Below are 13,917 nucleotides of genomic sequence, written 5' to 3'. Positions count from 1 at the left end.
CAACCAACCAACCAATTAATTGTAACAGACTATTTAGAAATTGGGGAAGAGAAAATTTCCAAGATTTTTTGGAGGATACAGATTATATTAGCTTTGATAATTTGTTGTTCATTGCATAATGTTTAAAGGGGTACATAGATATAAACACGGCTTTCGAAGCGAGCAGATAATTCTCTTCAACAGAATTCTTTCCGTAAAAGTGTATATTGCTCGAGGTATTTACAACGTAAACAATGATAGCTTGTACATATATTGTATTTTAACAGTTAGCCACTATTGTTAGGCTTACAATACCCCATTTGTGTAGTTAAAATTAGATATGTATAACTTCGCACTTTGCTGGTATACGATGTATATGGTTGTTTTTTAAATGATAGTATATACAATTTCAACAGTGCTGTTTTGTTTTTTCAATTTCATTTTTTATTTGAACGTCATGCTTTTGATTCTATGCTACACTTAGTGGATTTAGACACAACAACAACAACAACAACAACAACAACAACAACCACCACCACCACCACGACCACCAGACAGACAGACAGACAGACAGACAGACAGACAGACAGACAGACAGACAGACAGACAGTCAAAAAACTCTATTATGTTGTGGGTGCCGTTCCTTGAATTTGATTTCCATCGTATGTACAGAGTATGAAATATGAACAGAAAATGTGTCCATTTTTAAGAGTGGGAAAATTATGACACCGTTTCACCGAAGCTTTATTTTTCGGTGCGCCTGCAGGGAAATGCCTTGGTATAGCGAGACTGCCCATCTGACGTCTGTGACGTCACTGGTTTAGTCAACTGATAATGAAGGGCAAAACGATAGATTTATAATCATGCTAGATAAAATAATATATATATATATATATAGATATATCAACTTTCCTCGGTCTTTAGGGTAAAGACTAATAACTTAGAAGACAACACAATTTTTCTTCTTTAACATGATATGACGCAAAAGACCATGTGGAAATGCTAATATCGGTTGTCAGAAAGACAAAAGACTTCACATTTTGGCCAATGGGGTGCTGTGCGGAGGTATCTTTTGGACCAGAAGGCCGAAGGGTCATTTTGAGCAATTTAGCGTACTTTTGAAAAAAAAAAAAATCTTTTTTTCACAGCAAATGTCGCTGGCATTATCAATCAATCAAAATAGTCTGCTTACTTTGTGTCGGATCAAATAGCCAATAGGAACCAAAGTTATTTTGGCCACATTTTGTCGACTGCTTCAAGTGATTTGTCAGTATGAGGGGCGCCCTCTTGTGACACTTTTCAGATAAAAGCGTGCAAAGCTGGTAACCAGAATATATGATGAATGATGTCTAATAGACTGGGTACCTTTGACCTCTGCAGACAATCTTCAAGCGACTGCAACTTTTCATTTGTAAAGGTCAACGTCTGATGAAGAGTTAAATTTAGGTGAAAAAAAGAGTTGTTTGTCAGAGCTATAGAAAAAGTTGGTCCATAAACAAAAGAATGATCCTATGCAATCCTTATTGCTTCACTGACATGCTGTGAGAATATGGGATTTCAATTATTGGGCTTTTAACCCGTCAGCATATTACTAATACAGATAGTAAACAGCTGATTACAAAAACACCCACAATATGGTACTAGCAATAGCATACAGACATCATTACAACTTCACAACCAGTAAAATACAAATACATAAACCTCCGTGAGGCTAACAGCATCGATTTGATCAATATGTATTTATTTCATATTTAACTACACTATCATAACAACATCAAATTTACTATCAAATTTATTCCTGATAAACCACTATTTCAATAAATCTGCATGCAGTGACTCTCTCTCTCTCTCTCTCTCTATCATGCATAATCTTCTAATTTCAAATTTCATCACTGCATTACAGAACTTGGAAGGAAAGACGCAGTAAGCAAGTAAGTAAGCAAGTAAGCCTTGGCAGTTTAAGGCTCGGTTGAAGTAAATGAAGTGCAGGTAATGGTATTCAAAATGAATCGTCATGGTAAATTCCCTAAGTTAACATGCTGGTATTCAGAAATTCTAGTTTATTAAAATGCCAATATGCTAAAATTTCATTTGTTGAAATGCTGGTATTCCAAAATCTAACTGGTAAAATGTTGGAATTATGAAAAATTAATTGCTAAAATGTCGACTGTCGAAGGCAAAATGACCCAAGTCTCACATCAAATGGCAGTGTGTGATAACAACTTCAGTGACCTTTTTATGTTTGCAAAGGATCGTGTCACGCCTGGAGGTAGACCGTATCAGTTTTTGAAAACTTCTTGGAAATGTTAGATAGTGTTGTCTAATACCATATATACAGTGCTACACTGAAGTTCATGTATTGCATCAATTATTAACATATGTTGCTGTGTTTTTTATTTCATTGTATAGTTTACCTAGTATATATAGTATATAACTGGTTACTTAAATCTATGTGCAAGTCAATCTATGTGATTCTCATTTTTAAAATTGTTAAAATCAGATACAATGAATGAATTGTCTAGTTTGTAGAATTAGAATGTCACCAAGTGAGATCCCATGCCACGACGACATTATTCATAATTATCAGGTGTAATGATACAATTGTCTACGGCAAATAAGTACCTGACAGTAAGACTAAGAGTACTTGGGGTTATCTACTATTGTAACACTCTGGATCATCACATTGAGATGTTCCCACATGAGTCAGTTAGGAGTGTAAAATTATTTCATTCCATGTTTCTATGTGAGGGTTTCATAGTATGTTGCTATGTTTGTTTTCATTCCATGTTGCTATGTGAGGGTTTCATAGTATGTTGCTATGTTTGTTTTCATACCGTGTTGCTATGTGAGGGTTTTCATAGTATGTTGTTATGTTTGTTTTCATACCATGTTGCTATGTGAGGGGTTCATACTATGTTGCTATGTGAGGGTTTCATACCATGTTGCTATGTGAGGGTTTCATACTATGTTGCTATGTGAGAGTTTTCATAGTATGTTGTTATGTTTGTTTTCATTCCATGTTGCTATGTGAGGGGTTCATACTATGTTGCTATGTGAGGGTTTCATACCATGTTGCTATGTGAGGGTTTCATACTATGTTGCTATGTGAGGGTTTCATACCATGTTGCTATGTGAGGGTTTCATACTATGTTGCTATGTGAGGGTTTCATACCATGTTGCTATGTGAGGGTTTCATACTATGTTGCTATGTTTGTATGTATCACATACCAGTCTGTGCTATGAAGTCATTATACCATGGTGTTAAAAACACACAGTTATCAAACCTATTATTTGATAAGTGAAGAATCTAAAATCACTTTCCATTTACGGTATAACATTTCAGATTTCAGATTTTACATTTGATAAACTTTGACTGGTTCCTGAGATGGTAAAATTTGTGTCCCGCTTTCTGTTGTCTGGTTTTTCATCGAGAGGTTGAAGTCTTTAAAATCTTTGATTTCTTTAATGTCACATTCTTAATGCTAACACGTTTTATGACACTATAAATAAAAACCATAAATACAATATTTTCTACATTCTACATTCTACAATTGAAAATTTCAATTTAAAAATTTAATCTGATGCTAAATTACAATGCAATGATGATGGCAAACCTGACTTTAATTAAAAAAAAGTTTTGTTGAAATAGCATATTCTGCTTCAGGAAAATTTAGAAAAAAAAAAAAAAATACCCACAGTAGACATGCAGTGGTGGAAATTTTGAAAACAACAACAAACTTACATGTTGGATATTAAAAAAAACTTTCCAGGGCAAAATTAAAATTGCTATTTCAATGTATGACATCTGCTGCAAATTTTGTATATATCTATAACTGAAAAACTATCCGATATAAAACGTATCAAATCATTCAAATCTTTCTCTTTGGCATATTATTTTTAATATTGTTATCAAAGCCTTAATTTTTTGGCAAACTGGAAATAAAAAGCGACCTTAAAAAGAGATAAATTTCAACAATGGAAGATTGGAGGACGAAATAAGGTGCATTTATATTTCAAAACTGACTTATCCTACTACAACAAAATTGTCGTAACTAACATCCCTATATTCTGATTTTCGTTGGGATTCTCTTAAAATTATTTCAACTCCTTTTAAAAGTTTATCTAAGTTTGATTTTTGCTGCTCATATAAGTATAGTTACTAAAATGACACTTTTTTCTTCTTCTTCTCTGGATTATCTTACTGTCACCAACGACGGAGTACGAATCAAGATTGAAAAAATCTTCAAGCAGATGTTTTATCTTCTCATCTTCTCTTAAGAATACATTGTTATTTGGATGAACTGTGAAGGAAGCAAATAAAGATATAATTAGTTAAATGTATCTTATTTTTCATATTTGTGTATTCTTAATAGGAGATTTAGTTTTCAAATCCATTATCTTCAAATGGGATTTTGTAAAATAGTTGAGTTGAAGTGGCCATATGGATGAGAATTGTGTATTTATTTTGGATTTTAATATGTAAAACAATTTCATCTTGGCTTCCTACTTGCAAAATCAATGTGAAACAACATAAACCAAGTCTGTTTGAAACTCAATAAAAGGCAAAAGATTAATAAATGTGTACACTGTTTGCTATTGGATGTACAATAACAAATTTTTTACACATTTTAAGCTTTTTGCAATTCATTGAGTTTCAAACACAGACTTGGTTTATGTTGTTTCACTCTGATTTCTTAAGTAGAAAGATATGATAAAATTGCTTTATATATAAATACCCAATCCTCATCCATATGGCCACTTTAATGTACCTCACGGACAAATTTTTTTGGAAATTAAAAATTTTCAAATCTCTTCAAACTTTGTCATATAAAAGCTTGTTCCTGGTCCCTTTCAAATAATAAAGAAATTTACAGTATTTGGTGGCCATATTGGATTCTAAAATGACTAAATTTTTATATCATTGTCACCTCTGATTTTAACTGAGAATAGGTTGGAGTTCCATCAAAAAAAAAAGAAACTTTCAAAGTTTGAAGAGTTTATTTCTGCGGCACATTTCATGTCAAAGCATCATGACGAGATAGTGATAGTATAATGTAATTACTTGCATAAAGCTATCAAGTTCACCATGGTGATAGGTCTTTATAACCACCATTTGCATAAGTATATCGGCGAAATGTCAAAGCGTGGGAAAATGTGATCAGCTATTAGCCTTTCTAGCCACTCTAAGCAGTGTGTGTTGGTAGTGGATTTAGAATTACACAAATTTAAGTATTGTTTGTTATTTCATTTATACTTACATCATCAACTGACATGCTTGTATTGGTTGTCCTGGTTCCACCATACTTAGCATATGTATCTGTAGACAAACAAACAAACAAACAAATCAAAAAACATACCTTGGATCAATTTGGACCAAAAGTACAAAATTCAACAGACAGTTCTAACAGGTTGGTTTCAAGAAACAAAGGTCTTCTTGAAAACAAAGACTGGTTGCATTTTTGCCTAGATCTCATAAACACTTGGTCAGCAGCTTTTAAGCTCTGATCGGCGAGTGAAAATTTGAATCACTGATCTAGCAAACAACTTCGTTTCAAATTGCATATTAAGCTAGCTGTTGTTTCATTGTCGAGAGCACAGTCAAAAACATATCAATGCTAACAACACTTTCAGTTAAATGGGTTCTGTTGATACTTTCTTCTCATCTTTCATTTACCACAAATAAAGTTTTAAAGGAATGTCTACTCACTGAACATGCCCTTCAGCTTGATGGCACACTGGATAAAACTGTCAAAATCAACAAGTTGTTTCTGGTCGCCGTAGCGAAGTACCAAAGCACCAAATGTTCTTGAGCTTACTCTGTAACCTGTGGTGCGTAACAACAAAAACAATGTCAGATATTTATAAATTACAAATAATACCTGAATGATGGTTTGAATGGTTCTTGAATGGTGAAACGGATTCTGCAAAGATTAGATTTGTGTTTTTCTCATCAAGAAACATACAAAAAGGTCTTCATGCATTTCAATGATGATGAAAATAACACAACTTTTCTTCACAATTTTGTGTTTATATGTGGAGTGTGTTTTTATATGTGGAGTGTGTTTGTAAGCATAAATACGTGTATGTTTTATAGGCCTTAAAAAAATGTATGGTTCCGATTACATTCAATTTTAGAATTTGTTGGGTTAGGTAGCTTTAAAACGATCTTTAAAACGGAATATACCTGGATATGTGGAGTGTTTGTAAGCACGAATGCATACAATGTGCATACTTACTAGAATGTGTTTGTGTGTGTGTGTGTGTGTGTGTGTGTGTGTGTGTGTGTGCGTGTGTGTGTGTGTGTGTGTGTGTGTGTGGGCATTGTAAGCATACGTACCTACAGCACGCAGGGCCTCACGCATCTCATGTGTACTGAAAGTACCAGACTTGTCTTTGTCAAACTGCCTGAATACACCCTGTATGAAATAAATCAAACAATAACACATGTATAATAGTTTCCTCATGAAAAAAAATGACATCTATTCATGTACTGTAGAAAAATGGTAGCAATCCTGGCACCTAGAAAATACCAATCTTGAAACTTTTCCTGTATAAACTTTGTTCAAATCAGTTCTCAGTTGAAATCAAGAAAAAAATATCTGGTGTCAAAATTATATCAAAATTTAATCATTTTGGAATCCAATTTGAAAACAAGTCACAATGATACCCCAAACTTCTTTCAGTTTTTTCCCCAAAGGACCAGGCACATTCTATTTTGTTGTTGTTGTTGTTGTTGTTGTTGATCAGAGTTCAAGTTAAGAGTCCAATTACCTTCCAGGTTGAGATATCTCTCCACAGAGCCTTGAACTCATCAAAGCCAAGTTTACCTGACATATCGTCCTGAAGTGTTTTGTTAAGGAACAAGTCACTGGAATCACATAATGAAAATAAATCATTGCCTAATTATTACTTGTTTATTAAAACCCTTTCACTACCATGTCTTGGTAATTTGGGGACACACCCACAAATTCTCAGCATACCAGGCCCAGCAAAGGTCATTCTGATCACCTCAGTAGTTTGTTAAAGTGAGTGCAGTTATTTAGAATGTCTTGTTCATCATTTTAAATTAGCCCTCATGGTAATATGTACTTATAATGTGGGTCAGTACGCAATGATTTACAACTCTGATTATGGGTACAATAAAGATCCTGTTCATTGACCTAGATCTGATGATTAAGTCCCGATCATTGACCTAGATCTGATGATTAAGTCCCGATCATTGACCTAGATCTGATGACTAAGACCAGACAAGTTATTATGACAGAACCCAATGATGTGTGAGAGCCAGCTTAGTGTGGAGCACTCGGGGTATTTGCACATTCAAGTGTTTGTGGTATTTTCTGCAGCCGTACTTTCACAAACATTGTGAAAGAAAGTACAGCATAAAACACCATAAGAGTATGTGCAAATACCTTGAAGTAGCCACATTGGCAATTAAGCGTCAAGGGCTTCTGTTATTATTTTCATATGTTTATCCGAAACAGCAAATGGTAAAAATCATACTGTGCAATCATGTGATTTTGTGGTGAACACTCGAAGAATGATCAGGCATACAGGTATGCAGATAATGTTTTCAATATTGCAATACCGTGCAAATACCACTAGTATGTATATGCATACTGGTGTATGTAGTCATTGGTACACATGTAATAATATACAGACTCTGTGAACTATGTTCCTTTATTTTACCTTGTTCCCAGGTAGACACATTTAATGCCTTGGACTACTATACATCAACAGGAACTAAACAGCTAATTTCATTAACTGATTTACCACATTAAATGCATCCCCCCACCCAAAAAAAAAAAAAAAAAAAAAAAAAGTTTCACACATTGACCAATATGCTTTGTGCATCTAGTAAGATCTGTTTGCCATAAACATCAAGGCATTCTTAGACTACTAATGTCATAAAATCATGCTTCATAAATGCATTATATAAGCAAGGATACATCAAACATGGCTACCATACTCTTACAGGATTCCAGGGAAAATCCATCACTGGCTACAAGTTCTGTTGAGGGAATATAAAAACACCTTTTAATAGACAAAATAACAACACTGTAATACAAAGAAGGGTGCTGGCTTATTTCTTTCTAGTAGTGGGTATGTATTCATTTAATGTTAATTACGCTACAACATGCATTTCAATACCACAAACCTTTATGGATGTGAAGCACCTACAATGAAGAATCTATTCAACATCTAGAAGCACTTAGACTGAAGGATCCTGTCATGGTTTTTGTTTATGTAACCACTCATAAGAACCAAACTGATGTGGGTACAATTATTAAGTGGCCCAATGACAGATCTTCCAGTCTAAGAGGTTGCAGTGTGCTCCAGGTAACTATATAAAGGTGTTACTCTGCATTACTCTACAACAAATTACTATAATTTGCAATAACAACTATGGTGTACAGTACTACTGCTGAATGATTGCAATTGTGGTCTTCAGTTACACTAAGTTAGCAGTTAAACTACAATACTTCTGCATATACCACAAACAAACAAACAAACAAACAAACAAACAAACAATACAACAAATCATACAAAAACAAGGAAACCAGTATTCCATCTTAGTATCTTTTGCTGCAGGATGAGTTTGGTTGTAGTCTACCTGTAGTCTTGAAGAACAACTGTACACACTACTACGCTATTTCAGTGATATTAAATGACATTTTGATCAATTGAATTTCATTGTCATTCCCTAGTGAGGACAGGTGAAATTTAATTGATCAAAACGGCAGTTACAATAGCTGAAATAGTAGCAGAGCCATCCGACAAGAACTATAAGGTAGGCTAGTCTTTAACCTCACGTGTGTCACATGTTGAGGCGAGATGAGTGTCAAAACTATCCAACATTGAGATTTAACTACTGTAAGCAGACTACCACAATATTACTATAAAACCAAGTTACATAACGACAATTCTGGTTTTTGAAACCCTACTTTAAACAACATTTACTACAAATACAACACTACAAAAAGAGTATCTACATTTGTTAATATTTATCCTATGTATAGACAGACGGTTCACTTCCTACATTTACATATTATACACAGTACACTCACACAGATGACTGACACTGTGAAAACATATCATGGCAATTTACATATCAGTGCTACAGTTATTCTTCTTTGGTTCACAAGTACATTTATTGACCATATCCAAATAAAGTAATGGCCAATACACCAAAATTTCCTAACTTATAGAAATATGAATTAAATTCTGTTAAAATTAAGTTTCATTACCAAAAGCTGGTATACTGTCTGTCTTTGAAGTTTATTGATGTATGGAAGTATACTATAACACACTTTCATGATTGACAGAATTGTTATCATTGAGCAAACAGTGAATTCTACTTTCTTGCCATGTTGGTTGGTTGGCAAATGTAAGATACCACTTGTCCTGTCATACTATCAGCTTTCACTCCAGTGAAATGATAGCTGCCAGTGTGGTATGACATGATTGTATATCTTTAGAGTCTAGGTTGGCAAATATTATCGTTTTGTACATGTTTTAAATCATGCAATCAAGCCATTGTAAACTAAACTGTGGCACTGATAACACTGTCTAACTCACTAACATATTGTGCATGTGCAATACATGTACCAGGTTATCTACAGCATTAGTCTGTAAGGTACACTGTGATGGGGCGCCCTCACACCTCGGTTGGGGAGAGGAGGCTGGTGAGGGCACAGCAACACAATGTATCTTACAGTCTAAGGGCTTGTGTTCTTTATAATTTAATCAATAGTCTTTCATTTACATTAGCTTTTAGTGCAACTTAGGTGCAACCAAGTGATATTACAGCACCGTTAACCGACATGTATTTATCGCTATATATATATATATACCTAGCACAAAAGAGACACCCAGCACTTCAAAACACCAGACACTATTTGCCTGATATGCAAGTATACAGTTAGTTGCCACCACACAGGTTAGACTTTACAACAGAGACACACACAATATTGAGAGAAAGTTACCACATTATTTGCTCACCAAGGTCTGTTGGTTGCGATAAAGATAAAGCATGCAGATGGAGGGGATCATGAGAAACAAGTATGAATACAAATGCAGATGTTACATATATATGAGTACCCTGCCATCCCACCCCCTTGACAAAGTGTAGAAACCCAGCTGGAAGACACCATTTACTACAGAGGGATGGCAGGTGAGAAGTCTGTTCATGAGAACGCAGAGATGGGTTCTGTGTTTCATACAATACGTGTCGTCATTTGGATTTGCTCACTATAAAATATGCAGCCATACTTCATTAAGATTTCCAAGTATTCACTTACGATGGAGGAGTTAATATTCAGTGTTGGCCAAGGCAGAAAAAAACAGGCATTATGAATATGAGAAGATGAATTCAATGGAAAAAAAATTAGATTATTTATGCATAATGACAATCTGATTAGCATATTGATAAATATATTAATATTTATGTTAATCATTCCATTCAAATGCACAGATTTAATTAATGTGAATATGAGTATCATTCATGCAATTATTGTATATTCAAATGCTATAATTATGACATCAGTAAATTATATTACTATGAGATAGTAAAGAAGATTTGAATTTCACAAGCAAAAAACTTCACACAGTCAATGTAATGAGTTTTGAATTTCATATCACATTTAATGTTAAATGGATGTGAGTTGAAAGATGGCATAATGTTATCTGATAAAATATTAATAATGATATGCAAATAAATTTGATGCTGTCAGAATGTTGGCTCATGGTTATGTAGATAATCAAAACATTCTGATGTTAATAACTGTACCATGCATGATTGGATGCAAGCAGTTTTTTTTCAGACAGTCATTTTTTAGTATCTTTCCTGGCCATTGTTGATTGGTTAGTTTCTGGATTACTATAGAAACAGTCTCTGTTTGTCATTCCTGGTCATTACTGATTGGTCTGTTTCTGAATTGCTGTAGAAACAGTCTTTCTTTGTCATTTCTGGTCATTGCTGATTGGTCAGTTTCTGGATTGCTATAACAACAGTCTTTGTCATTTCTGGTCAGTACTGATTGGTCAGTTTCTGGATTGCTATAACAACAGTCTTTGTTTGTCTTTTCTGGTCACTGCTGATTGGTCAGTTTCTGGATTGCTATAGAAACAGTCTTTGTTTGTCATTTTGGCCATTGCTGATTGGTCACTTTCTGGATAGCTATAGAAACAGTCTTTGTTTATCATTTTGGCCATTGCTGATTGGTCACTTTCTGGATTGCTATAGAAACAGGTTTGTTTGTATATATATGATGTCTTACCTTTCCTCAGAGCTGCATTCAGGATCTCCTGGAGTTCCCAGGCATCAACTTCCATGTCCTTGAAGAAAAAATATATCACAAGGTGTGAATGGAATACAGAACTGAAGATTCACCATTAAATTATATAACTGTACATGGTTCTTTATATAGTACAATTCTACTTTATCAAAATAGAAATCTACTTCATCTAAACAGAAGCCTACTTTATCAAAGAAATCTACTTTATCAAAACAGAAGCCCACTTTATCAAAATAGACTTCTACTTTATCAACATAGACTTCCACTTTATCAACATAGAATTCCACTTTATCAACATAGAATTCCACTTTATCAACATAGAATTCCACTGTATCAAAATAGGCTTCTACTTTATCTAAATCTGCTTTTCTCAAAATAGATGTCATAATATTCATATAATCAGATGTACCATACAAGTCTTTGTCATGATAATTTAGCTATGCCACATTACAATAAATTACATCAAAGTTTATTGGACACTGTAGTGACTATGAAATCTTACACCATTTGTATGTTGTTACATTTCTAGACCAATAAAACATTGAAAATTTGTTTGTTCAAAGTTTGACACAGCATTACCAAATTTCACACAACCTGAATTTTTTTTTTGGCTGATGCTATTTTTCTGTTGATTATCAGACCATGACAATGTCAGGTATTTAATTTACAACAAATAGAGGCGTGTGAAAATACAGGTCTACTTACATCTCCGGTCAGTTTGAAGAAGAATTCCTTGAATTTTTCTTCCTGAGCTTGTTGTGCAGGAGTTAAGGGTTTACTAGGCTGTGGACAAAACGTAAATAAACAGGTATCACTAACTGATGATTTGTAACAATAACTTAGGATATCTTTCACATTACAAGCACAATTTGTCTTCCTTTTTGAAGGTGTGACTAATAAAATTGAAGGACTTAAAAAACAAAACAGGATATTTAAATATATGACTGTGATTTTCATTTGCAAAAAATCTCCAAATGTTTTAGGTTTCATGGCAGAACACTTGTCTGCAGTAATTCGGTACAAATTAATGGGCGGAATGAATTACTAGTTTTGACACTTCAGGGACTTTTTCAAATGCTTACACAGACACCAATAAAGAGACTGTTTTTTACAATTCATGTCTGCAAATATTTTTCATAAGCAAATGTATGAAAGGGGTACTTTTTCTTGCATTCAAAGATGGGTACTTGTAATGCCAAGATGTGGCTTGTAACGGATTAGTATTATGAATAGCAATGTAACTGACTGACTGACTAGTTCTGTCAATGAACCAGTCATCACATGGCTGATGTAGACTGTAAGATATGTCATGTCGGTTCCGCCCTCCTCTCACATGGGAGGGATTGACCGATGTGTGAGGGCGCCCTGTCATGGCGTACCTTACAGATGAATGACTGATGTAGTAGTAGTCAATTATCAAAGTTGAACACACAGCTCAGTACATGCAATGAATTGTCAGTTTTGAAATCAGGATGCATGTATTAGTGTAGCATATGTCTTTCCACACGTTTACATGGTTGTGAACAGGAAAAGCTGTTTCGAAATAGTAAGCGTTATCAGTAGACTACAAGATTTGGTGCTGGAGGGCACTCCTTTCCACTCATTCGCTCACAACAAAAGTGATAGGAAATGTCATAAACCAGAAATCCTTCAGTTCATGTTATCATTTATATTAGTTAATTCTGAGAGTCAAATACCTTATTTTCCATTTATGGATTATTTCAAACTCAAAGACCTATTAAAAGTTGAAATACCATGTGATCAAAGTGATGGTGCCGTGGTGCCTGATTACAGCAAAATTTTAAACTTGCACTGAGATCAACTAGTGTGCGATTTTAAAGCATGATACACACGCAGTAGCAAATATTGTTGTCTTGGCAACAAAACCTGTCAATAGAGATGCTAGTCTCGGTAGATAAATCCTTCCTTCTGTTTTGTGGCATTATACCCCTCCTCAAATAATTTCATATTGATAAAACAACTTTAAAGTTCTGATGGATACATAGGAATTGTAAATTACTATAGATATTTAAACTAATACAGTATGCTGTACGCTAGGTAGTGACAAAAGTAGAAGATTGTAATGTGTGACCACCAGGGGGCGCTCTTTGGCAGCAGCCATTTGGGTTGAAGTGTGCGCTAGAATCCACGAGTTCTTCAGCATACATTGAAAATTGATCTCTCACTATTTGACAACATAAATCAATAGAATTTTCAGGCAATTGAAATAATTCTGCTTCCGTTCTTTGTAAACTGATTTTTGTAGAAACTTCTGAAACTTTTTATAATGCTTTTCTTTACATAGGAAGCTACTGCTGGTATTGTCATCCATTTTGGCAATGTTAACCCTCATTAATCTGGGGGGGGGGGCCTCTTATGCTGTTCCTATGGCTACCAAGTGGGTAAACACAATAAGGCATATTTAATACTATATCTGATGACTTCTCTGAACCCTCACTATTATAACACTGTGTTTACATACTGGCTTAACTTCTCTCAAATTGTGTGGAATTAATTGCATTTTCAATGCTAATGAACTTCTATTCCAGGCAATAAAGTATCGGATTTTACCATCTGAAAACTTTGACTCTGTGAGCAGAAAGTACCATGAACTTAATTCTTTCTTGTTTCTTTGTGCAGA

At 34.4% G+C, this 13,917-nt stretch overlaps 1 protein-coding gene across 2 annotated transcripts in view; it reads right to left on the bottom strand.

Annotated features, from left to right (window-relative positions):
• Positions 1 to 1,721: 1,721 nt before the first annotated feature.
• Positions 1,722 to 13,917, bottom strand: part of LOC144449988 (calpain-1 catalytic subunit-like) — a 50,662-nt gene continuing 38,466 nt past the window's right edge. For both annotated transcript variants that reach the window (XM_078140557.1, XM_078140563.1), the window contains 8 exons: positions 11,982 to 12,059; positions 11,259 to 11,316; positions 7,929 to 7,990; positions 6,751 to 6,819; positions 6,317 to 6,395; positions 5,687 to 5,803; positions 5,238 to 5,296; positions 1,722 to 4,280 (listed from right to left, as the gene is read on the bottom strand). In XM_078140557.1, the coding sequence (XP_077996683.1) occupies positions 4,254 to 4,280; positions 5,238 to 5,296; positions 5,687 to 5,803; positions 6,317 to 6,395; positions 6,751 to 6,819; positions 7,929 to 7,990; positions 11,259 to 11,316; positions 11,982 to 12,059 (549 nt within the window). In that variant the 3' untranslated portion in view covers positions 1,722 to 4,253. The remainder of the gene's footprint in view (positions 4,281 to 5,237; positions 5,297 to 5,686; positions 5,804 to 6,316; positions 6,396 to 6,750; positions 6,820 to 7,928; positions 7,991 to 11,258; positions 11,317 to 11,981; positions 12,060 to 13,917) is intronic.

Source organism: Glandiceps talaboti, chromosome 2 (genome assembly GCF_964340395.1).
Source record: "Glandiceps talaboti chromosome 2, keGlaTala1.1, whole genome shotgun sequence".
In the NCBI taxonomy this organism is placed as follows: domain Eukaryota; kingdom Metazoa; phylum Hemichordata; class Enteropneusta; family Spengelidae; genus Glandiceps; species Glandiceps talaboti.
The sequence above is the reverse complement of the archived record's forward strand: the minus strand, read 5'-3'. Positions and strand labels throughout refer to the sequence as shown.